We start from the raw sequence: 26,215 nt of genomic DNA on the forward strand, positions 1-26,215 counted from the left end.
CTGTTTTCATCCATTAAAAAGGAAACATGGCTGGGAAAGGCACAGTCTCATTTTAGAGTAGCAGTTAACTCTGCCATGGAAAGGAAAGTGAGAAGCGCATCGTTGTGTTCCTTAAAAAAGCAAAAAAATTTAATGTCAGTAGTACTTAATGTTGACATTTGTTAAGTCCAGTCGCCTGTTACATTATTTATACTTTTCTGCATGTTTAAAATAGGTCATAATTAAAAATAAAAGTTAAAACTAATTGGGCTGGTATGATGAACAAAAAAATTAAAAATTTGGGTACATGCATGGCAATTGATGTCGTATATCAGCCTCATCACCTAGTTTATTTCCAACTTTGGTTTTGGTTGCACATAAGGAGAACATTCTCACTGACAATTCCTGAGCGTGAGAGTGGACCATTTTTTTTAAAGTTCATTTATTTAAAAAAATCTCTGGAGAGTCTTCATATAAATAGCTGTCAAAAACTTGTCAGTCCTCTGTGTGTTATATTTGATGTGAAACACATACTTTTCTGTGGCTTTAAAAACCATTACAATAAAACATACATAAAGAAGGTTATCATTTTAACCATTTTTAAGTGTACTGTTCTGTGGCATTAAATATATTCTCAATGTTGTGCAACTATCACCATCATTCGTTTTCAGAACTTTATCATCACTTCACATAGAAACTCCCGTACCTGTTAAACAGTAACTCCCCCTGTCTCATCCGAGTCCCCGAGTAACCTCTGTTCCACTTCTGTCTCCGTGCACTTGCCTATTCTAGACACCTCATCTAAGTGGGTGTTTGTCTTTGTGTTGGGCTTATTTCATTATCATCATTTTTCAAGATTTATCCATGTTGTAGCACATTGCAGAATTTCATTCCTTTTTAAGGCTGAACGGTATTCCATTGTATGAATATTCTACATGTTGCTTACCCACTCATCTGTTGATGGATGTTTGGGTTTTCACCTTTTGGCTACTGTGAATAATGCTGTGAGCATGGGTGTACAGTGTCTGAGTCCCATTGCTGGATCATATTGTAAATCTATGTTTAACTTTTCGACAAACCATCAAACTTTTCCACAGAGTTTGTACCATTTTACATTCTCAGCAGCAACATACAAGGGTTCCAATTTCTCTACATCTTTGCCAACACTTGCTATTTTTTGTGGCCATTCTTATGGGGGTGAAATGGTATCTCACTGTGGTTTTGATTTGCATTTCCCAAGTGATGTTGAGCCTCATGTCACATGCTTTTTGTCTACTTGCATATCTTCTTTGGAGACATGTTCATTCAAATCCTTCCCCTATTTTTGAGTTGGGTTATTGTTGTTGAGTTTTGTAGGAGTTCTTTTTATGTTCTGGGTGTTAGTTCTTTATCAGATACATGATTTGCGTATATTTTCTCACATTCCGTAGGTTGTCTTTATTCTGTTGATAGTGTTCTTTGATGCACAAAAGTTTTTAATTTTGATGAAGTCCAATTTATTTTTTATTTTGTTGCCTGGGCTTTTGGTGTTACATCCAGTAAATCATTGCCAAATTCAGTGTTATGAAGCTTTTCCTTGATATGTTTCCTAGGACTTGTGTCATTTTTGCCTTTATGTTTAGGTCTTGAGTTAATTTTTGTATATGGTGTAAGGTAAGGGTTCAGGTTTCGTGTGTGTGTGTGTGTGTGTGTGTGAATATTTGGTTTTCCCAGCACCATTTGTTGAAGATACTTTAAAATTTAACAAATAAATGTCAAACCAAACCTCCATGGAACCCATGCCCTATAAGGTACCTTGCTTGAAGATTTACGGCTTTAAGGATTTCCTCATGAAAAGTCAGGCCTTCTTTCTCCTTAGGATTTAACAAGAATAAAAGTGTGTTTAGCTTAATAAACCACTGGAAATGCTATGCAAATGATGTTGACCAGGCAGAGAGTGAAGGGAAGCCAGGTTGGAAAGAAAACAGTTAGGGTCACGGAAGGGAGGGAAGGAACTATAAATAGTGTCTGGGATAAACATGTTTGTACAGGACTATATTCTTGATTGTATTCATTTTTTTTAAACTTCAGGTTTTATTTCTTTTAATTACAGTTTAAAATGATGGTCCAATGTAGGTATAGGATCTGCCTGATAAAACATAAGGAAATATGGATGGTCCTGTACACCTTGCTCATTCAGCCATTTCAGCCACGGGTTCTTGTCAGACACTTTTAATCTTGGAAATAGGGTTTTATAATTTGTTGACTAAAGAGTCCCAATAATGTGAGGAAGAGCACAGGTTGCATGCCTGCCATGTTTTGGGGGCACTTTGCTGCTACCAAGCTTCTCCAGTTCTTGCTCATACCACGGCAGCACAGCACAGAGTGTTGTTGGCACGCACGGAGAAGGGCTCCAGCCCTCTTTAGTCTCAGTCCTGGCCGGGGTCTGTACGGGAACCTCGTTACAAAGGTGAGATCAGCCTTTGTTCAGGAGACTTGATTAGTTTGCACCTTGCATTTTGCCAGCAACAGTAAGTATGAGATACTTGGCACTTTTATAATAGTTCCACTGCAAATTTTTTTTTTTTTTTTTAGCGGTTTCCAGGGACTTCATGTCCAGATAAGAAACCTGCATGTTTAAATGGAGAGACTTATATTTGAACTTGCCATATCCCACACAGATCTATTTTGACTTTTTCCAAAATGTGACTTGTCAGTCCTCGAGGAGGGCTTTGGCGGGCCCTCTTCTGAAGCAGCTGTGGCGTCCACTGTACCGTGATTAGGGTGACTCATACATACTCTGAGGTCTGTTACATATGCGTTGTCCATGGTGGGTTTATGAGGTACAACCTGACCCAAGTTTGATAGAACACTATTTTTTAAAAAGATTTGTTTATTTATTAATGTTTAGATGGAGGGGAAGGGAAGAGAAAGAGAGGGAGAGAAACATCAATGTGTGGTTGCCTCTCATGACCCCCCCTACTGGGGACCTTGCCTGCAACCCAGGCATGTGCCCTGACTGGGAATCAAACCGGTGACCCTTTGGTTTGGCAGGCCGGTGCTCAATCCACTGAGCCACACCAGTCATGGAAACACTATTTTTTTTTAGCCTCTTAAATTCACTGACACATGGTGCATATGTGGCCTTGTTCACTGGTTTGACACTTGATCCAGAAAGCTAAGGTTCAGTGCTTTTAAGGTTTATCATCACAGCTGGGATGTTGATGGTTTTCATACGAGTTAACTACTAAACGATTATTCTTGTTTTAGGTGAATGGGAGAGAATCAGAAGAAGAAAATCTCAATAAATCTGAAATAAGTCAAGTGTTTGAGATTGCACTTAAACGGAACTTGCCTGTGAATTTTGAGGTAAGTTTATTTTACATGTTAGGACTCTTTATTATAAAATTCTGTTGACATTCATTGTTGGAATTGTATTTTTCCTAAATAACATATTAGAATCATAATCACATATATGTCAACCTTAAAATTTAAGATTCAAACTGTATATTTAGCAAAGCACTATTATCTTCTCCTAGGAGTCGTTAGAGGCAGCCTTGGACCTCTAGATGGTCCATGGACGGTGCGGTGGGTCTGTGAGCGTCCCACAGTGGGCTGAACATTGTGTTTATGCGCACATGGGTATTCTTCTAGGGAGGGTCTGCTATTTTCATAAGACTGTCAAAAGCATCTCTTACCCCCAATGTTGAATCTTAAGTAGTCCCTGAAAATCATATCAGGATATAGGCTTTGTCACCGTCCAGCATCTGCTCCCCCAGTTGTTGGTCCCCCAGGTGCTGGAGACTTTGTGGTCTACAAACGGTAATTAATGGCTGTTAGTTGAAAATGGAGAGCGAGTTACCTTTAGTGTGCATGTCCTTCAAAGACACAGTGAGTCCAAAACTAGGCAGGGGAGGGAGAATTTTTAAATGTTTTCCTTAGAATTTGCCATGTGTCAAACTGTTTTCTTCTGATTTCCATGCTTGGTTGTGCAAGGCTGTGTTTTACCATACAGCACAGATTTTTTATCAGTTGTTGGTCTTTCAGAGTTACGAAGAGTATACTCGTATACTTAGTCTTCCTAAGGGCTTTAAACTTAGACACTGTTACTTCAGGCAAATATAATTTACAGTGGCACATCTGCTTAAAACAAGTTTAAGTGGTTCATAAACTTTTGTAGCATTTTTGCAGTTACAGGTGATCCCAAATTTTATGCCTCACTGTCATAAAATACAGATGTATCTTCTTACATATATTATGTGCTAGCACCCTAAACTGGATCCTGATTTCAGTCCTTAATCTGTCAGCTGATTGATGATGATTTCTGTCCTACAGCTTGGCAGTGCTTACCTTCCTGCCATGGGGCACAGGGCCACCCCACATCCCCCCACACCCATCCCTGCCCTGCCCTGACAGGCAAGACCAGGTTTCTATCGCTCCCCTTCTGGAGTGCAGAGCATGAAGGGCTGGCATCTTCTTACCCTGCCCTTCATCCCTTCCAGCTTTTCTCCCTGTGTTGGGGGTGGGAGGTTGGGATAGGGGAGGCGAGGAGACAGAGGTGGTACAGAATGACAGCACTGATTTTGGGGTGGGAACTAGGTGGGAGCTTCACCCCAGGAAGCCACAAGGTCTCCATGGGTGCCTTCTGCAGGAAAGGGAAGAAATGGTCCTTCTCTCCACCTCCTGAGGGATGATGACTAGGGCACCAGAATGGATTTGCAAAAATTGGAGGGAGTGGTACCCAGATTGTTGGAGTCAGAGATGTCTGGCTTCCTGGGTCACCTCTGGCTTTCAGAGATGCCTGCTGGGGCCAGGGCCCTGGATCCCTGGGAAGCTTGTCACCTGCTCACACTAGTCACTGCCCTGCCTGAGAGTCACAGAGCTTCCTGGAACCTAAGTGAGGGGTTGCCACTTAAGGTTCGGCTCTGTGGGGTTTGGGGACCAGGCTGCTTCCATCCCACTCGCTCTTCTGTTTAAGTTTCAGCTTCGACTTTCAGACGTGTGCTCGGGAACATGTAACATACGGCCCAGAGTTGTCAGGTGGTCACAGAAGAAATTGTGGGAGTGCCTTCTGGTGACAAGTATCTTTTAAAGTAAAAAGATGTTTTTAAATCCTCACTCAAGAATATGTTTATTGCTTTTTTTTCTTTGAGAGAGAGGAAGAGAGAGGGAGGGAGGGAGGGAGGGAGGAAGGAAGGAAGGAAGGAAGGGGAGGAGAGAGAGAAAGAAACGTCAGTGTGAGAGAGAAGCATCGATCAGTTGCCTTCTGTACACACCCTGACAGGGGATCGAACCTGCAACCTTTCGGTGTATGGGTCAACATACCAACCAACTGAGCCACCCTGCCAGGGCTAAAGTAATAATTTAAAACATTAGGTGAGGATAAAGAAATAAAATAAAATCAGTGTGCAGGGAGTGCGCAAACTGGGCCCTTCCCTCAAACCTCTTCCTGTGGGGCAGTCAAGGCCCCTGTGGAGAGGATGCCTCCCTGTTCCCACCTGGGGAGCGCAGACGCACACTCTTTCACATGCTCATTGGCCATTAAGAGATCTTGTTTTGTAAAGTACCTGTTAAAGCGTTTCTTTGAGTAGTTTGTGTTTCTGTGATTGCCTTGTAGGAGTTCTTTAAATATTCTGGATATAAATCCTTTGTCAGATACAGGTACTACAAATACTCATGGTCATTCTGTAGGTTACCCTTTTCACTTTTTAAATATTTTTTAATGAGCAGTTTTTAATTTTGAGAAATTTTTATTTTCTTTATGATTGGTGTTTTTTGTATTCCAGACTCTTTGCTAACTTCATGGTCATGGACTCTCCTGTTTTCTGAAAGCTGTAGAGTGCTAACTTTCACATTTAGGTCTGTGTTCTAATACAAGTTAATTTTTGTTGATGGTTGAGTTTGATATGATGGTTCAGTTTTTCCTCGTGTGGATATCTAGTTTCTCCGATACCATGTTTTTATTTAATTTCTTAAAAATATTACTGATTTTAGGGGGAGGACAGAGAGAGAGATGAGAGAGGGGGAGGGGGAGAGAGAGAGGAACATCAGTTTGTTGTTCCACTAATTTTCCCATTCATTGGTTGATTCTTTTGTACCCTGACTGGGAATCAAACCCACAACCTTGGTGTATCAGGATGACTCTCCAGCTACCCAAGCTACCTGGCTAGGGCCTCCAATACCATGTTTTTAAAGATGGCTTTGGACTTGCTTCGGTGTGTTGGCCCCAAATCAAGCAACTATATGTATATATGTATAGGTCTGCTTCTGCATTGTCTGTTTTATTGATCGGATTGTCCTTCAACGATACCATGATGCTGCAGTTGCTGGAACTTTATAGGAAGTCCTGAAACCTGGTAGTATAATGTACTCTTAGTTTTTTCCAATGGCGTCTTGGCTGATGTAGGTAGGATTCAATTTTTATTTTCCTTCGGTGTGAGCATGTAATCACTTCGATATGCAATTAAGTTTCTGTTCATATTCCATTTCATTGTTTTCCCCTGTCTTTGTTGACTATTTTTATGCTTTTAATACTTAAAATACTAAAGGGTTCTAAAATTCAGTAATAGACAAAAAGACATATTCGGAAGTGTCACCTTGTCCCCTCTCTACCCCAATCTCTTCCACCTGCTGTAGGGAACTAATTCTATTGCTTTCCTCCTTTCTCCTTCCTGTTTCTTTTTGCAATAATCACCATATAAACACATGTATCTATTTATATACGTGTGTATATGTATACATATATGTAAAACACAGAAGTTAGTGTACCATATGTACTCTTCTGCAGTTTGCTTTTTTCTACTTACTGTGTGTTGTAAGTAAATCACACTCAGGGCTTAGAGATTTTCTCATTCTTTTTTACAGCTGCATAGCAACCAGTATTTAATAAGGTCAGTTTTGGCTGAAGGGTTAGAGCAAATATTAAACTTGAACTCTTTCTGTTGCAGTTATTTCTGGGCTTTGCTGGGCCAGCTTCCTTTCTGCCGTTTGCAGTGGATGGCCCTAGACTCAGGACAGTCTGTGACCCTGGGGAGATGTGAGCCATTGTTCCAGAAGGGTGGCAGTAGAAAATGTTTTCTTCTTCCATGCCTCGCTGTTCTGGGCTCATCAGCCCCAGAACACTAAAATGTTTGAAAAATAAGAAAAGGGGGAAGGAAAAGCATTCAGCATGATCACGGTCCTTTTGCTGACATTTATGTTCCCTTCACTAGTGGGTTTCGTCCCGAATTCCCCTTTACCTGTGTCTCACGTGAAGTAGTGCGCTCACCAGTGTGCCCTGCAGGTTGTAGTGGGTGTCTGTCACGCTTTCACTCAGTCTTTCCCTCTAAAACAGGTCGCCCGGGAGAGTGGCCCACCCCACATGAAGAGCTTTGTGACCAAGGTGTCGGTTGGGGAGTTTGTGGGGGAAGGTGAAGGGAAGAGCAAGAAGATTTCAAAGAAAAATGCTGCTATAGCTGTTCTCGAGGAGCTGAAGAAGTTACCACCCCTTCCTGCAGTGGAGCGAGTGAAGCCCCGAATCAAAAAGAAAACCAAACCCATAGTCAGGGTAAGCCCCTTTCTGAATGAAGAGGGTGTTTTCATTCCTTGTGACGGTCGGGGAGCTGAGAGATTAGCTGTCGACTCTAGTGGAGGTGGAGGGAGCTAATGTGCACATGCCAGGCATGGGAGACCCTGTACAGGGGCCACCTTGTGTGGTTCTCTTGTGAGCCCCAGATCAGCCAGGTAAGGACACTGAGCCAGGTTCAGTGGAGGCACCTGCAGCCACGCACACACGTCTGTGGATGTGGGTGTTCGCAGCCCTGTGATCACATGGGCAGTCAGCGCCCACCTGCAGGGAGAGCAGTGAACCGAGCTTCCTCCGTCTCATGGGCTGCTGGGCTCATACATCGTGAAGGAGATTCGTGGAAGGAAAGCTGGCCAGGGGCAGGTGTAGGAGCAAGATATCTCACTATATGAGGGTGGCCCCTTGTAGTACAGGGTTTCCCCACTAGGTGAGTGTTCTAGGAACCCAGCTGTATCAGTGTAGCAGCTGGCATTGTCATGAAAGGCTGCATTTGGTTTCAGTGAATTAGGTTTTTTTGAAGACTCTTTCAGTGCATTTGCTGATTTCACGATGGGTGATTTAGGAGCACACCTGCCTACACCACGCTGAGTGTTCAGCCGGTTTTGACCAAAAATGGCAAGACCCCTGTACCCCACCCTCCCTACTCACCCAATCTTGCCCCTAGTAACTTTTTGTTTGTTTGTTTCCCTGGATGAGAAAAGCCCTCAAATGGAGATAGTTTGCTGATGTGGAAGAGGTGAAACAAAAAAGAAGCACTAAAAGGCATCAAAGTCCAGGAGTTCAACAACTGTTTCTGAGCAATGGAAAAGATGCCTTTTTTTTTTTTTTTTAAAGATTTTATTTATTTATTTTTAGAGAGAGGGGAAGGGAGGAGAAAGAGGGAGAGAAACATCAGTGTGTGGTTGCCTCTTGCGTTGCCCCCAACGGCAGACCTGGCCCACAACCCAGGCGTGTGCCCTGACTGGCAATTGAACTGGCAACCCTTTGGTGCACAGGCTGGCACTCAGTCCACTGAGCCACACCAACCAGGGCGGAAAAGATGTCTTGATAGGTATATTGAAGGGAGAATACTTTGAAAGGGACAGAAGTTTAAACATGTAAGAATAAATACAGAAATTTTTATAAATAATTCCAGGTTTGGTTTTGAGTCTTCCTCGTACACCTTGTTTTGGAGTTTTGGGTCATCCTAATGGACCTATCAAAAATTGTACTACTCCTCCACCCCCACCCCCAGTGAGGGACAGGGGTCCATGTGGGGACATTGGTGAATGTCAGGGTTGTCAGTGCGGTTTCATGCGGTATCAAGATCCATATTTTTCATACACCCCAGTGGGCATACTGCACATAGAAAAGTTAGTCTGTTTTTGCAGTTTCTTTGTTTTGCCTAATATATCCAGGAAATCCTTGTCAGAGCAGGTGAGGATTCCTTGGTGCTGAAGGTGCCCACTATAGGATTCTTAGGTTCTTTCTGTGTTTGAATTTTATTTTATTTTTTTGTATATTTTTAATGGTTTCTGGATTTTGAGTCATTGTTAAGAAAACTGGGAACCCATCTTATAGTACAGAGTTTTGGGAAATTTTAGCAATAGAGTTCTTATTTTTTCTACCTTCTCATTCAGTGTAATATGTTGACAGTGTTAAAAAGACATTGCAATGGTGCTTGCCCACTCGTAGTGAAATGTTGATATTGGTTTGCTAAGACCACCTTAAAATCACTTTAGAACAATCATAGTAAATCATTTACCATCTTTCAGTTAAAAAAAAGTTTTAAAAAGAGCAGATTAATTCTGAGCCATTAGAACAATGTAAAGTAACTCTTGTTACGTCCTGACCTCTGAATTGGCAAGGTCCTTTCTATGACTAACAGGCACACGGTCTCTGCGATAACTGTTCCTCAGGTACAGAGCGGCCCAGAACACGGCCAGGTGATGAACCCCATCAGCAGACTCGCCCAGATCCAGCAGGCGAAAAAGGACAAGGAGCCGGAGTACATGCTCCTCACAGAGCGAGGCCTCCCACGCCGCAGGGAGTTTGTGATGCAGGTGGGTCGGTGCGGCTTGTAGACGTCCCTTCTCTGACCTTGTCCCCTCTCAGAGCCTGACGGGATCCAGGGCTGGATGCCTTCCTGAGGAGGCCGGGTGCAGTGCATCGGTCCAGTGGGCCGCTCTCTGCCGTCCACAGTGTTGGGGTTAAGACTGTGTGGGCTGCAGTAACTCGGTGCCTTAAAACCTTATTTCTACATGCACCGCAGGTGTTTTCAGTAGGTAGCAGCTTGGACACAATGTGTCAATTTAGAAGAGCGCTGGAGTGGTGGGATTGTGGGTAGATTTTTTTTTTTAAGATTTTATTTATATTTTAGAGAGAGGGGAAGGGAAGGAGAAAGGGAGAGAAACATCATTGTGTGGTTGCCCCTCGCTTGCCCCCAACTGGGGACCTGGCCTGTAACCCAGGCGTGTGCCCTAATCAGGAACCGAACCTGCGACCTTCAGTTCGTAGTCTGGCGCTCAGTCCACTGAGGCACACCAGCCAGGGCTTGAATTTTTTCTTTCATTACATCTACTTGAAGATTTATATTCTTTTCAGAAGATAAACTTTATAATAGCTACGTCAGACAATCTCTTCCTGCTCCTCCTAATCCTTCTGTAGAATCTGGAGTCCAGGTCGGCTTTTCTGAGATTGCACTGACACTTCAGGTTAGTGCAGAGGGCTTCTCCTTGTACGTAGCTTATTAAACAGATATCCACGTGGGCTGCTGAATTCGTGATTTGAATCTAGTAGTGTTTTCTGCTGAAAACCAGGTTATTTAACTCTGTAATCAGTTTACTTATTAAAGCATGTCACTTAGCCTGGTGCATTTCCACATGCCCAGTCAGCAGGCAAGAGGAGACCAGCTGCTGAGAGAATCCGTAATGAACCTGCCCGAGCTCAGTGACTGGTAGATAGTCAGGATTCAACCCCAGGCCCTCCTCACAGGCCAGGGAAGGTTTCCCGGGTTCTCTCAGTTTTGTGACGGGGGGCTTTTGGTTTGGGTCATACCAGCTTGCAAGGGGATTGTAGGCTGTGGGTGTCCCAGATATGTTTAACAGCCAGCGCTTCGGAGAGGTGTGTGCTGGGGGAGTGCGTGTGTGTGGTTTCCACACAGGGTCGGGCAAAGGTAGGTTTCCATTTGCTCATATAGGAAGTAATATAATAATTAGTAAATGATAACAAGAGTAAACTGTTTCACATACTCACAACTGTAAACCTACTTTTGCCCCACTCTGTGTGTACACACACAGATGTTTTATAAATTTTACTGAAAGAAAAGACTAGCTCTTACAGCTCAGTTTACAAATAACATATTACATATGTATAATACTTTTTTTTTGTATAATACTCTTTAAAAATAAAAAGATTTATTCATTTTTAGACAGAGGGGAAGAGATGGAGAAAGAGAGAGAGAGAAACATCAATGTGTGGTTGCCTCTCGAGTGCCCCCGTACTGGGGACCTGGCCCGCAACCCAGGCGTGTGCCCTGACTAGGAATTGAACTGGCGACCCTTTGGTTTGCAGCCTGCACTCAATCCATTGAGCCACACCAGCCAGGGCTGTATAATACTGTTTATTGTAGATTTCATATATCTGTCACTTCATTGTGACTGTCCATCACAACAGTGTTATAAAATCAGACTATCGATCAGTGTTGTACTCTCGGGGCTGCTCGTGTCGCTGACAGATGAGTGTAGTTCTAGCATGAATATTGGTTGGTATTTTTGTTCACGTTAACAGTGAGAGGAAAGTAAAGCAACAAAGACATATTAGAATGTCTCTTACTTGTAAACAGTATGAGTGACTTCTCTGCTCAATCACATAATTTTTGCAGACTAGAAGAATTTTCAGTTTTTTGTACTGGTTACAATGTCTTGGTGACTTTGTTTTCTTAATATGCTTTTAAGCATAGTCTGCATTGTTAACCATTTCTCTGTCACTGAAGTCTAGAATAGACATTCACCAGAATGACTCAAGTCTTGCTCTGTAGCGTTTGCAGATTTCGGTGGTGTGGAACCCCACCGTGGCTGTCCCCGCTCCTGGTCACAGAGTCGGGAGGAGGGGAGCAGCGGCACGCGATTACACAGTGTTTCCACCGTACAACTGCAGCCGATGTAAAGGACTTGAGAAGCATAGATACTCTGACATGTAGTCAAATTAGGAAGTGATTAGTCTTAAATATTCAGTACCTGTTTGTTAAAATAATGTATTTCATTATAAGCTTATATAATACGAGACTGTTTGATAATAGTTGCCTTTAATGACACATTCTCCCAGTTCCCACATGTTTACCAGTCTGCCCTTGCAGTCTGGTGCAGGCCAGCTCCTGGGCGCCACTGGTGAGCTGTCTGGCTTCTGACCAGTGCTGGGTTCTTTGGCTTGCACATCACTTGCTGATCGGTCTTTACTCTGAAAGTTTAAGCACTGATATGAGTCCTGTCTTCTGTGTGCAGGTGAAAGTGGGAAAGCATACCGCAGAGGGAATGGGCACCAATAAGAAGGTAGCCAAGCGCAACGCTGCCGAGAACATGCTGGAGATTCTTGGCTTCAAAGTCCCACAAGCTCAGCCCACCAAACCAGCCCTCAAATCAGAGGATAAGGTGACTCTACGGGTCTCTGTGTCCTTGTTCTCTATTTGCAAGAGGACCTCCTCTCATCCCGGGGACTCTGACATCTCCAGGGCAAAGCTTCAGGGCAAGGCTTGGCCCTTCTGGCTGTGACCCAGCCCTGCTGAGCAGCGTCTTCTCCATTCATACTATTGTAAGGTGCTCAGAAGGGGAGTCTCCTGTCTATGGCCACTAGAATGGCTCTGAGTCAAGTTGTTACTGTTTCAGTATCTTTTTGGTCTAGGATGCTTTGCTGGAGGGTAGCTTAGCTTGCTCCTCTCTGTTAGTAAGATGCTGGGTAATTGGGCTTGAAATGAATGAATGTGTGATTCCATCATTTGCGCTCTTAGAATGAGGCCAAAACCTGCATAAAAGGTTCGTCATTGTGGGCTTTCATCCTCTGTGGGGCAGGCTGTGGTTTTTCTGGGGGGCTGAAATAGTATGATTTGAGAGTCAGGGCCAAATCTATAGTTTAGACTTGAGGGTTTTTTTTCTTTATAAATTTAACACTAGATAAAAATAATCCCATATTGAACATTTTACTTCTCCCAAGACTGTTAAGCTGTGCTCCCACCAAGCCTTGCCTGACCTTATCTCCAGTCACTGAATGCTTCTGTCGGGATACACTTGCAAAACCAAGGACCGATCGTTTACCTCAGTCAGTCGTGTCAGCCGTGAGAAAGAGCATCCGCTGTGGCCATTCAGTTAATAAGTAGGACCCCAGACACTTAGCAGAGAATCGACCTAGATCCTGGACTTGGATTTGGGGTTTTATTCTAAAACCTTGCAGAGCATTCATAGGCATCCTTACCTTCTCAGAAAGAAGACCGTGTTTGATAAAATTTTTATCTAGTAACATTTCTCCCTAAGTTTGTCATCTCTGGAAATGTCACTTTGTTAGGTCCAGGAAATATTATTTAGAGTCAGTGGAAAAGCATTTTTCCCCACCTTGGGCTCTACCAATCTAGTATCTTCTGGCTACTTCTGGTTTAATGTTCTGGTCTCTTCCTGTGCCTGCATACAGAGGCCCAGCGTTCAGTCTGGTCCACCTGTCTCTTGGACAGGCTGGGGTTGGGGCTCAGGGTGCTGTGCACTGGGAGGGAGCGGAGGCTTTGCTTCTGGACTTGCTGCGTGGCAGAGGCAAACCAGTGGTCAGGCTCTGGGAGGAGGGCTTTCTGCGGATTGCCTTCTGATCTTTCAAAAGTGTCCAAACCAAAGACTAATGCTAATTGGAGTTTATAGTCTTTAGAGAGCAGGAACTAATTTTCAAGTTTGGCTTATTCTTATAACCCTTTTTTTTTTTTTTTTTTTTTTTTTTAAGACACCCATAAAGAAACCAGGGGATGGAAGAAAAGTAACCTTTTTTGAACCAGGCTCTGGGGATGAAAATGGGACTAGTAAGTGTGGTGTTAATATTATCTTGATCTGAATGTGATTTTGGGATTTGCTTGGTTCCTGTTAATAGCAGGTGCCCAGGAACGAGTTTCAGTACTTGCAGCTCAACATCATGCTTGTGTCGATGTGTGTGCTCAGGGTGGGCAGGTCGGGGGGAGTTGTAATACCTTTCCAGGCTGGCAGTGCGTGTGGACTTGTGTTGATTTGTCTGCGTGTTCCTCCCTAGGCAATAAGGAGGATGAGTTTAGGATGCCTTATCTTAGTCATCAGCAGCTGCCTGCTGGAATTCTTCCCATGGTGCCCGAGGTTGCCCAGGCCGTAGGAGTCAGTCAAGGACATCACACCAAAGATTTTACTAGGGCAGCTCCGAATCCTGCCAAGGCCACAGTAACTGCCATGATAGCCCGTGAATTGTTGTATGGGGGCACGTCGCCCACAGCCGAGACCATTTTAAAGAATAACATCTCTTCAGGCCACGTACCCCATGGACCTCTCACAAGACCCTCTGAGCAGCTGGACTATCTTTCCAGAGTCCAGGGATTCCAGGTAACTGCTGGACCGAGCCGTGGGGTCTGTGCCTCTGCACAGTTGTCTTTGAGTTTCTCTCAGAAAATGAACTTCCTACCTTGTTCTGAAGAACTGAGCTCTTTGTCTAGGGGGTGGGTGGGACAAGCCAGGGGAAAGGGCCCTTCTACGGAAGGGTGGAGAGGTATGGAAGGTATTACAAGCCTGCGTGGTAAGAGAAAATCCTTGACCTTTGATGATAAAAGTTTAAATGTCCAAGCCGACAGCAGTAATAACAAATCCTCTGATCTGGTGGTAGCCACAAATTTAGATTTCGGTGAGAACAGATTCCTTGTGCTGGCCCTTTCTGCCTGGTAGGAAAGGACATGGCTTCTTTCAGACTGGGGCTTTTGAGCAGACATTTCGGTTCCTGGAAGGTTCTGGAAGCTGTGGCCATGATCCGCCTGCAGCCCCTGGTGCCCCTCAGCAGCAAGCCCCTCTGACAGTCTTGTACTGAGGGAGCAGAAGTTGGTGTCCCGTGTCAGGCTGAGACCCGGGGAGAGGTGTCATTCCCTTTTCACTGAGCCCCATGCCTGTTCATAGTCACCTCTGCCCGACCCTTGGCTCAGTTTTCTTTTCCCCCTTAGGTTGAGTACAAAGACTTCCCCAAAAACAACAAGAACGAATTTGTATCTCTTATCAATTGCTCCTCTCAGCCACCTCTCATCAGCCACGGTATCGGGAAGGATTTGGAGTCCTGCCATGACATGGTACGTTCTCCCGCACGCACGGCGGGCCTGCTGCCGGCCTGGGGCTGGCCCCAGGGAGATGGCCGAAGGGGTTTCCCACAGATTGGGTTTTTCTGAAGAAATTGTTTCTTAGTTTCCTGGGCTGATGTCACATCCTGTGTATGAGAACTTAGCAGCTTCACATAGTCGTTCCCCTGCGGACCCTGGGTTGAGGAACGCCTCCAGAGGCCCGGGTTCAGGCGGCTGTAGAAAGGCCCTTCCTTTGGTGTTCCGCTCAGATGACATTTCCGTTGTGAGAACGGAGCCGAGAAGGATTGCTTAGTGTACAGAAACTCGGGCACATTCGCCTGAGGGGACTGATGCGTCCGTCACATTAATGTTTCCAAAGATAATGTATTCTAACAACGAAACATGATTGGATTTTGTTTTAAAGCAGGATATAAAATTTGTACAGTCCGGTTACTGTAAGGTTAAAAACACTAGCAGGAAACATATAAGGAAATTAACAGTTGATTTAATGATGTAACCAAGATAATCTTTGAATTTTCAATTAAAAAAATAAAGGAGGTTGTTTAGTGGGACCACCTGCTTTGCTGGGCAGCAGGAGACTCTCTGCCTCTCTCTCACCAGTGTCCTGTGCTGTGGCCCCGAGCAGTGGCTGTGGTCTCACCTCTCTTTTTGTCCCCTGCTAGGCTGCACTGAACATTTTAAAGTTGCTGTCTGAATTGGACCAACAAAGTACAGAGATGCCAAGAACAGGAAATGGACCAATGTCTGTGTGAGTGAGCTGATCTGCATGGAAAGGCAGTTCTGTTCCTTGTTGGCATTAAATTCAAACTGTCTGTTCAACGCAGTGGTGAAAGTGACTTGGCCTCAGTCACTTCCTGTCCCGTTCCCGGATAGCTTTCCAAGTTTGGGGCAGAGAGCTCCACTTTTAAAAAAAATTCTGAGTACCGTATTTTGCCATGTATAATGCACCTCCACATTTTTGGCCCAGACTTTGAGGAAAAAATCTTTCATTTTAATTTTTTAATTCAGTTATTTATTATGTACCTGTATTTAGGAACAAAACCAATTATTGTGTTCCATGGTATTATTTTGCATATGGATATCATTATTACTCTATAGAGTTACACTTTTTTTCCTTAAGATTTTTTGTTTATTTTTAGACAGGAAGGGAGGGAGAAAGAGAAGGAGAGAAATATCAATGTGTGGTTGCCTCTTGCACACCCCAAACTGCAGACCTGACCCGCCACCCAGGCATATGTCCTGCCTGGGAATTGAACCGGTGACCCTTTGGTTCGCAGGATGGTGCTCAATCCACTGAGCCACACCAGCCAGGGCTAGAGTTACACTTTTAATGCATAAGCATAAATAAAAGAATTAACACTTACATAGATACAGAATACTACCCGTGTATAATGTGCATCCTTATTTTTCCTTCAAAAATTCAGGCAAAAGCTCTGGCTGCTGTGGCTCAGTGGCTGAGTACCGGCCTGTGAACCAAAGGGTTGCTGGTTCAATTCCCAGTCAGGGCACATGCCTGGGTGGCGGGTCAGGTCTGCAGTTTGGGGTGTGTGAGAGGCAACCACACATTGATGTTTCTCTCCCTCTCTTTCTCCCTCCCTTCCCCTCTCCCTAAAAATAAATAAAATGTTTTAAAAAATAAATTTGGGCAAAAAAGTGTACATTATACACAGCAAAAATGGTAGTTAATATATTCATGATTCCAAAATCAAAGTCATTTTAAAAGGTATGCCGTGAGAAATGAATCCTGCCCTTACGCAGTCTCCCATCACCTCGTTCTCCCCGCCCCTATCCGGAGGTCGCATTTTTATTAGTTTCTTGTGTGTGGATACTTCTTTCTTCATGCAAATATAATCTCATTCTTCTCTGTGCCCCCACCCCGCCCCCGAGATAGCATGCTGTGCACACATTCTCTCCTTGCTTTTTCCTCTTGACAGCACACTGGGGGTGGGGTGGGGGGCGTGGGCGTGGCTATAATCCAGTTACCATCAGCTGGGCCTGTGCTGTTGGGCTTCTCTCGGTGTCTACGAATTTCTTTTTGACATGGCTTTAATTCTCTTACATTTCAAACTAGCTCATTTTCTTTTTCTTCTTCCTTAAAGGTGTGGGAGGTGCTGAACCCCTTCTGGCCATGAACCATTATAAACTTCCCAACAGATACTGAAAATTCTGAGACTGCTTTTGAAAATTTGGAATTTCTGATACCTCGAGTGGGCCGAGAGACGCGATGAGTAAAGACCTGGAGACAGCAGTGGTGACAGAGGCGGGAGGCCGAGGCTGCTCGCGTGTGCTGTGGTTTGCCCCCACTCGGCGGCAGCTGCTGTGGGGGGAGGTGGGGCCTGCCAAGCAGCCCTGGCTCAATTGCAAAACCAGCAGGTCCATGCCCCCCTCACCTCAGTGCTTGGTTTTGGGGTTTTGGGTTTTTTTTTTTTTTTTTTTTTTTTTTGCTGTGTGAAAGAAGCAAGCAGAAAGCTGGACCCCTTCTCACACCGGCTCACTCACACACTTTGGGACAAATCCTGGACACCCACGCCGGAGAGAGGCCTTAGACCAGCCGGCCCAGAGCTGCAAGCACCAGAGGAAAATCAAATGCTTCCTACTCGGCGCAAGCTAACCCTCCCAGCGCGCTCTGGCTCCCCGCCTCCCGTGGTACTCACCTGTCACCACTGCTTTCTCTCCCAAAAGAGATACTTATTCTTAGTTTTATTATTTTCTTTTGATTGAAATAACACTATATAAATTTTCATTTGAGTTTCTCAATTGTATCTAGTTATATAGCACAGTTTAGAAACTTAAGAGACTGACTTTATCAGTAATTTAACCGGCAAAGATTATTCCATTGGACTAACCCAGGACCATTTCAGCGATGCAAATTGTGTGCCCTCGGTTTAGCTGGAACAGTCCTGGACTTCTCAGAACCCTTGATGAAGTCACTCACAGTTGTATAAATTGGACAGTTTAGGGATTTTAAACTTCAAACGATCATTTGGCTCCTTTTCTATTTCATTTTGTTAATGCGACACAACCTGAATGAACTCTGACCTGTTTTAAAGACTATTAAAATCGTGTGCACACATGGCTCGAGGACACACAGCTACGCTGCACTACGGGGCGTGGCCCCACATAGCGAGTGCGGGACTGCGGTCGTGCTCCCGAGTGCCCGTACTGTTGACTGCGTCCCCATGCAGGGCTGAAAAGGACGACCTACCTGTGTGTGTCTCTGAAACTTGCTTTTGGTGTTGTGTCACTGTGCACAGAGGTGTGTGCGGTAAGGTCCTGCCCGTGGTCCAGCTGGAAAGCACGTAGCCTTGCGAGTTAAGTACTGCTTCGATTCATTGTTTACGCTGGAATTTTCTCTCCCCATGGAATGTAAGTAAAATGTAGTGTTTGTCACCAATAAATGGTATACTAAATTTTTTTTGTTAATTTATTCTCAGATGCCACTACTGCTAGGTTGGGTCCCCTCCCAACCTGCCCCCTATCCTTTTTTTAAGAAAAGAAAATTTGTAATGCTTGTGATTCCATTTGGGCAAAATTCTGAAGATCTGAAAAAACTTTGTATCTGTTGATCAATAAACATCTAATGCATTTTTTGGTCCTGTTGAGCAGTAACTAAAGGGACGGTGTGAGGGCGCAGAAGCACAATGGGGGGGCATTGCTGCCAGAGGCATGTGGGCACCGGGTGAAGGGAGGTGCCCGTCGTCTGAACCTGACACTGTCACCCAAAGGGTGACCTGGAGGAGACTCCCGACACCGCGAGTCTCTTCCCTTCCTCAGGCGCGTTCTCACTCAGGAGTAACGGTGACGCGTTGCTTTCTAGCCTGGCTGAGGAAGGGGCTGGTGTTTTTCTCTTAATTTTAGAAGATTCTCGAAAAGGTGCTTCACTATAAAACCAGCCTGTGGATTGGACTGCTGGAATAACCAGAAGGGATCCGAAAGTTATGGGAAAATGCTGAGGAGTAGAGGGGATTCAACACTACAGACATAAAAGCAGTGGAAAGAAGACATTGTCCCTTGCCCAGTCCCAGATTGAGTCATTTCTCCAAGGACCCTGTTAGGGACACATGGCATTCAGAAAGCGGGATCTGGGTGCTTGGAGTGCTCACTGCTACCCGGCCGTGGTTTCCTGGCCCTCCGAGCAGGCAGCTGGGAAATAGGTCCATGTATTATGTGCATACGTGTGTGTACGTGCAGGGGTGGGCAGAGATAGGTTTATAGTTCATATGGGAAATAATACAGTATTAGCCCTGGCTGGTGTGGCTCAGCGGACTGAGCGCGGGCCTGGGAACCAAAGGGTCGCTGGTTTGATTCCCAGTCAGAGCACATGCCTGGGTTGGGGACCAGGTCCCCAGTTGGGGCGCATGAGAGGCCACCACACATTGATAATTTGCCTCCCTCACTTTCTCTAAAAATATTTTAAAAACCCACTATTAATACAAGAATAAGCTTTTGCATACTCAAACCATAAGCCTACTTTTGTCCACCCCTGTATATATCTGTACATATACACATCTGTTTGTACATATACTTAAAAGCCATGCATTTATACTGATACCTCCAGCAACCCTGAGTTCTTCACAACTTTCCTTTTCTGTTTTTGGAACTTTCCTGCAACACAGAGGTGGTAGCCAATCTCCCGGCACTGCCAACCATGTCCTCCATTTGCCGCCTACTGTGCCTGCTCTTTGTTCTCAGCGATCTGTGGAGGGCACACTGGCGACAGTTTCAGAAGCACTCGAGAACTTCCGGTGGCTCTTCTCAGTTGGCCCTCACAGCACTCCAGAAGTGACAATTTCCACTTAACATCAGGGATGTTAGGAAGGGTTCCTGGGTTCCTTTGGTAAGAGGTTTTCTGAAGGTGATACATCTTTGGCTGCTTTGGAGAGATGTCCAGATGGGACACGCTTGGACATTCCGACTGTAAACTCAAACCAGCCTTGCCTCTGCACAGGCCCTGCAGCTGCCGCTGCAGAGGGCTCGCTCACTCTGCAGCACCTCTGTCTCCCCAGAGCTCTGCCTGGGAATCCAGTCTGCACTACGTTTTATCCCAACATGATCTCTCAAGAGTGGCGAGAACCTTTGAGCCCAAACTCTACTTCTGCCCTTGGGACAGCAGGTGCAGTCTTTATGATTTGTAGAGCGTTGGTCTCCCAGGCAGAGGCTCCTTGTGATCCTTATGACAGGCTTGGGAGCCCCTGACCCCACAGTGCTGTGCTGACATTGTTAAGTTCCTCTTGCCACAAGATGTTAATGAGTGAAGATGATTTCCCTATTGCTGGGCTTGTTTTTCTTTATTTTTTTGTAGAGAGTAAAGTTTTTATTTACTCTGCAAGAACGGAGAGGGGCCTGGTGTGGAGAGACGCACAAGGGGTGGGAGCTTAGCCCCTGGGCTGCAACACGAGGCTGCAGTTTGTTCCAATGTTATCTTCTGTCCGTGGCTGTAGGGAACAGTTATTTCTGTTCTTGCTTCCCAGTAATTTCCAGTCTTGGGGACAAGCTCAGAAGAGTAAGACGGCAGTCATGTTTAACAAGGTCACAGGCCTGCTCAGCAAATGGTGCCACATAGCAAATGGAGCTGACTTTATCCTTTCAATTGTGGTGGAACTTTCTGGACTCCTGTGGTCCTTGGTCAGCTTCTCCACCTTTTCTCTCCAGGTGGCATGATGAAGCCCTCGGGAGTTAAACACCAGCAAAATCCGAGAGTAGTTCTCTGGGGAAGGGGATTTGCCAGGAGGGCTGGGGCCCAAGCTCCTATTTGTCTTAAACCTTCTAGACTTAGCTCTATAAACACGGTGTGCAAATAACTGGGAAAAGCCAGCCCAGATGTGCTGGTCCTTGGTGACTGGTGGCTTTGCTCACTTTCTGTATCCCGCACCTCTAGCTTCAGAGATCAAGTGGCATTTGAGACTGGCAGCCTGGGTCACACAGGTCCAGCTGCTCAGTTTTGTTTCTTACACCAGGATGCCAGCTTGCACCGAGCTCTTGAATGTACCTGGAGGTGCTGGAGTTGATCTTCTGGAGCGGGTGCTGGCTCTCTCCAGCAGGCCCAGTCTAAGTTTTCATTTCATGCTTCAGAAAAATCCGTTTTCTCTACCTCGGCCTCCTGAATGAGAGTGCCACTTGGCTGTGGACTGACACGAGGCTGCGTCTTACTCTGTTAAACGGAGCCCTCTCAGTAGGGCAGCCAGACAGCCTGGGCTTGAGTTGCAAATCTTCTGTTTCCTCACCATGCCTCTGTTTCCACAGTGTAAGACAGGTGCACGTAATAGTACCTACTTTCTGAGGTTGCTAAATTAGATGTGTCAGGTGCTTAGAAAGGTCTGAGGCACTTAAGTAATGCCATATAATAACATAAGGATAAGCTATGATCGTACTGCTTTTATTTATTTATTTTTAGCACTGTCCTCAGCCCTTTGCAGTAAGGGTGAGCGTAGACTAATGTGGTGCCATGGATAGAGCATGGCTTTGGAATTGGGGCTCCCTGGGTCCAAATCCCAGCTCTAAACTCATGAGCGTGGGGAGCCAACTTCACCGAGCCTCAGGTCTCCCTGTCACAGTGCATGTTCTAGCATAGTCTAAGGCAAGACAATTCAGAAATATTTGGCTGTAGCTTGCAACCTCTCTTTGACAGGAGTCTACTTAAAGAGCCTTTGCTCCGTAGACTAATGGAGTCACAGAATGTCCAGCCTGGTTGATATCCCGCAAGTTCCCGTAGTCCTAACCCTTGCTTATAAAAGAGGAGGAAAAGTCCCTGGAGAAGTTGTTTTCCTGAGACCCCTTGGCTGATGGGGGAGGGGCTGGGACAAGGATGCAGGCCTCCCGAACCCAGTTGGGGTGCTCCACACTGAGTGTCACCTGTGTCTCTTTCAGAGCCAGACACACAACGTAAGAGAGAAAGATGAAGAGACAGTGGCTCTGTCTTCAAATGGCCTAGTCTGAGGGGCAGTGGGAGGCAGAGGGCAAAATAACTTTCCGTGAGTAAGTAAACCTAAAGCCCCTACTCAGGCGTGGCCCAGCCAGTGCTCAGTAAATGGGAGTTACTGTCACCATTATCATCAGCCAGGGCCAAGTCACCGCAGTTGGTGGGAGGCCTAGTGCCTCTATGCTGGTGGCTCTCAAACTGGGGCCGGCATCAGGATTGGAGGGCGTGTTGAAACACAGGTGGCTGTGCCCCGCCCCACAGAGCTTCTGATTCTGTGAGTCTGAGGGGGGCCCAGGATGTGCATTTCTAACAGGCTCTGGAGTGAAGCTGATGCTGTGGGTCTAGGGAGCCCACTTGGAGAACCACTACACTGGGCTAGCCCTGGCTGCTGAGAGTGGTCCTTGCACCTGCCAGGGGGAAATGCATGCTCTCAGGCCCCGTCCTGGACCTGCGGTGTCAGAATCCGCATCCTAGAAAGATCCCCAGGTGACTGTTACTGGGAATTCGGAAAATGTGGGCTAAATGACCTCCTCCTGTCTCCTTCTAACCCCGAGATTCCATGAAAAAAGACATTCTGGACTTCCGGCCAAGATGGAGGCATAGGTAGACACACAGACTCCTCGCACAACCAAAAGGACAATTTAAAAACAAAAAACAACCAGAACTGACAGAAAATCGAACCGTGTGGAAGTCTGACCACCAAGGAGATAAAGAAGAAACATTCATCCAGAGTGGTAGGAGGGGCGGAGCCAGGCAGCCAGGGTGGAGAGGACTCCCAGCAATGTGGCTGGCGAACCCAGAGATTGTGGAACGAATGGGACAGGCAGTGCTGCAGCTAGCAGACCCCACAAGGTGGTGGCTGGCAGACCCCGCGGCCCAACATTTGCACATAGATAAACCGTGAGGAATGGCGGGGGAGCGAAGTAGACTGCACAACCCAGGGCTCCAGCGCAGGGAAATAAAAGCCTTAAACCTCTGATTGAAAACACCTGTGGGGGTTGAGGCGGCAGCAGGAGAAATTCCCAGCCTCGCACACAAACCCACCCACCTGGGAAGCAGCACAGGAGGGCTCAATTTGATTGTGGGTGGCGGAGGGAGTGACTGAAAAGCTGCGGAGAGCGGAGTAAGCGCTACTGCTCCCTATAGGGCCCCTCCCCCACATACCTGGGCTTGTTTTTTAAAGTCTTACAAAGTGTCATTTCTGAATCTAGGTTTCTTTCCACAGCGCACTGAGCTAGTGGGCGTGGTTTTGCATGGCAAATGCCCAGTGACAGCCACTTTGGCCTGGATTCCAAGGTCTTGGGGTGGGAAGGAGTCTGGGCCGGGGTGATCTACAGGAAAGGAACCCAGCTGTTCCTGAGCAGCATGCAGCTGCTGCGGTGCAGGCGCTACGGTGAGCTCAGAACGTGACCTCCAGGGAAGAAACCCAAGGATGCAGGTGTATGGCTGTTTGTTTGCATGTACCTTTAGAACTTCCATAGCTACCATCTTTGGTTTTAGTGCCTAAAAGTCTGTGCGCCCTTAATAATACAAAACAAAACCAAAAACCACCTTGCTTGAAATTCCTAAATCCGCCCTGGCTGGTTGTGGCTCAGTGAATTGAACGTGGGCTATGAACCAGAGGGTCACTGGTTCGATTCCCAGTCAGGGCACATGCCTGGGTTGCCAGCCAGGTCCCCAGTGGGGGTCGCTAGAGAGGCAACCACACACTGCTGCTTCTCTCCCTCTCTTTCCCTTTCTATAAATAAATAAAATCTTTAAAAAAAATTTCCTAAATCCATTAACGATGATTTGTCAAGTACTTAAGTATTTCTGGATGGGCAGGGAGAAGTTAGCCAATAGGCTTTTAGAGAAATGTACGTTCTAAGAACCAGGGGCTAACTCAAAGATGGGAGGTGGTGGGGTTTCAGCTCCTGAAATCAGCAGTTATTTTCTTGGAATGTGTCACTTTGTGTATAGAATATACATGTGAAACTAATTCATATTCTAATCAGACTTTGTACTTTGAACAGCATTCCCAATTTTATCAGCAAAAATTATATGTAATTTAGGAAATTTGTACTGCTTTGCTTAATACTTGCTTAATCCAAGTTTAATATTCTAACAATATTTCCTTTGTACATTCTTTTACAAATATTCATCAAAATCTTTGGAAATACCCACTAGTCTTGCAATGACAACAGGACACAGCAGTATTGGTGCAGAGGCAGTTTTTTAAAATGAAAATTTAAGCTCAGAGTGAGTCGCGAAGAGTTTGAAAGTGTGCAGCGCACACTTGCAGTGCCCATTCTAAAGCTGGGGGGTGAGGCACGCACTGAGCGCCTGGACTTGTCGGGATCGGGCGTGCCAGCCCCGCTCTGCCTGCTGTAGCCGCAGTGGGGGTGTCTCTCTAGGACCTTCGACGTTGCTGAGGGATCAGCGGGCAGTTGCTTCCAGTGTGGAGTAAGATCTAACAGAACCCTGTGTAACTTCATCAGACTTTATAAAGTACTGTCTTCTTCTTGTGCCAGGTCACTTAAACTTTTTTGCTGTTTCGGGTGGTTTTCTGCTACCTTGTCTTCTAGATCGCTGACTGGACCCTCTGCTTCCTCCAATCTGTGGTTGATTCCCTCTAATGTATTCTTCATTTCCAACCAGGTTTCCTGTTGTTTGTTCTCACCAAGTTTACCTGTTTGCCCCCAGCTCAGAGAACCCTTGTAGCCATGTTTTGACTTTGTTTCTCTGTTCTGTCCTTTGGGACAGGATTCCTTGTTTTCTCATTTTGGCCGACTACCACGCTTGTTTTTGTTAGGTCGATCTGCTACACCTGCCAGTCCCCACAGAGCAGCCTTACGTAGAGTGTCCGTGAGGCCCAGTGGGTTAGTCTCCCTGGTCGGCGGAGCCTGGCGCTCCAGAGCACTCCACCGCTGTGTGTAGCTTGTGCACCCCCTGCTGCAGGTGAGCCCCTACTGCTGTTGGCATGTTGGTGGGTGGGGCCCACCCTCCAGCTGACAAGCGGTTAGATGGCCTTAACCAGTTGTTTCGTGGCAGTTGATCCCGGGAAGCAGACGTTGCTTTAGTGGGGCTCTGGTTCTAGCCAAGTCCAGCCTCCAGGTGTGTCGTTTGAGCAGCTGTTTAGGTGATGTTCAGATGTGGTCTGTAGCGTCTTAGGAGGGGCGCCAGTGCAGGCCACGGTCAGCTGTTGTTAATAGGGCACAAAGGCATCTGCAGTTGGTTCCACTGGTGCTGGGCTCGGAGGCTCCTGGGCGAGGCTATGCTGCAAACCGAGGTCAGCTGCCACTACTGAAGGACTTGGGCCCACCTGATGGGAGTTACCACACTAGTCGGATGGGTCGCCTTTTGTGCCAGGCTTGGGGTCCGGGATACACGGAGGACAGACAGCCGCTCCTTGTTCGGAATTTGTGGATAAAGTCCTCGGCACCCACGGAGGAAGGCTGCCTGTGTGGAAAAGCTGCTTGGTTGCGCCAGTTTGGTGGGGTCTTGGAAACAGAGGGGCCCCCGGGCCAGAGTGGAGATTAGTGTTAGGTCAACGGAGAGCTCAGAGTGACGCCAGCTCAAGCTTGCCACAGCGGAGGAAAGCAGTGCTGCCCTCGGACCCCCCCAGCCCTCGCCCTGAAGCTGGTCAGTCCAGCCCCTCCCTCTAGGACCCTGGGGCATTTTGAGCTGATGCCCTGAGCTGGGGAGTCCAGTGTGGGGCTGGTATCCCTCACTCTCTGTGGGGGGACCCTTCCACAACTGACATTCCTCACGTGGGCGTGGGACCTTCCCATTCCAAGTCTCTGCCCCTCCTACCACTCCCATCCTGGGTTCTTTATACCCATAGAAAGAGCAGTTTTGTTCATTTAGTTCCCAAGTTTTCGGGTGGTGGTTCTGTAATTCAGCTGTAACACGGGAGGTGAGCAGCATTTACCTACTTCACCGCCAGCTGTGCCTGGGAGGGGCAGGCCTGGGAGGTGCCGGCTCTCCTCTCCCCCTGCGGACTCACTTCACACAGGCCAGAATGTCTTCTCAGCTGACATTTGCTGCAGAAACCCCGGTTCCCGGGGGAAGTAATCATGTCCCCTCCGGACGCAGAAGGGTTGACTCAAACTGCAAGATGGACATTTTCCCGGTATGAGGTAAATACAAACCTCTCCTATCTTGTTTCCCACTTCCTTTTGCATCAGGGCTGAGAAACCTTTCCACAGACATTTTTTTTTAACGTGGACAGTGCTTCCACCTCAGCAAGTTTCCTCTCCCATCACCCAGTTAACTTTACAAGGAGGAAAGCCAGGAACAGATAAACGAGTTCACGCTGCTTTCTCCCAGCACTAGCTTTACCACCTAGCATGCAGCAACCCCAAAGGGCATTAATGTTCCCTTGTATCAGGGAGCACCACAAACCTGGCCTTGAGAGGTTCTTAGATACATAAAGTTTAGGGCTCTTTTTATTGCTGATTACAGATTTAAAACTATGTAATGT

At 46.2% G+C, this 26,215-nt stretch overlaps 1 protein-coding gene across 7 annotated transcripts in view; it reads left to right on the plus strand.

Moving 5' to 3' along the window:
- Positions 1-18,419, plus strand: part of STAU1 (staufen double-stranded RNA binding protein 1) — a 49,468-nt gene extending 31,049 nt beyond the window's left edge. For 6 of the 7 annotated variants that reach the window (XM_053926327.2, XM_053926323.2, XM_053926324.2 and 3 more), the window contains 9 exons: positions 3,229-3,327; positions 7,292-7,504; positions 9,421-9,564; positions 12,004-12,150; positions 13,478-13,553; positions 13,778-14,097; positions 14,703-14,825; positions 15,497-15,582; positions 16,934-18,419. In XM_053926327.2, the coding sequence (XP_053782302.1) occupies positions 3,229-3,327; positions 7,292-7,504; positions 9,421-9,564; positions 12,004-12,150; positions 13,478-13,553; positions 13,778-14,097; positions 14,703-14,825; positions 15,497-15,582; positions 16,934-16,949 (1,224 nt within the window). In that variant the 3' untranslated portion in view covers positions 16,950-18,419. The remainder of the gene's footprint in view (positions 1-3,228; positions 3,328-7,291; positions 7,505-9,420; positions 9,565-12,003; positions 12,151-13,477; positions 13,554-13,777; positions 14,098-14,702; positions 14,826-15,496; positions 15,583-16,933) is intronic. The other variant, XM_024559193.4, reaches the window with a different exon arrangement.
- Positions 18,420-26,215: the final 7,796 nt, after the last annotated feature.

Source organism: Desmodus rotundus, chromosome 6, assembly GCF_022682495.2.
Source record: "Desmodus rotundus isolate HL8 chromosome 6, HLdesRot8A.1, whole genome shotgun sequence".
Taxonomy (NCBI): Eukaryota; Metazoa; Chordata; class Mammalia; order Chiroptera; family Phyllostomidae; genus Desmodus; species Desmodus rotundus.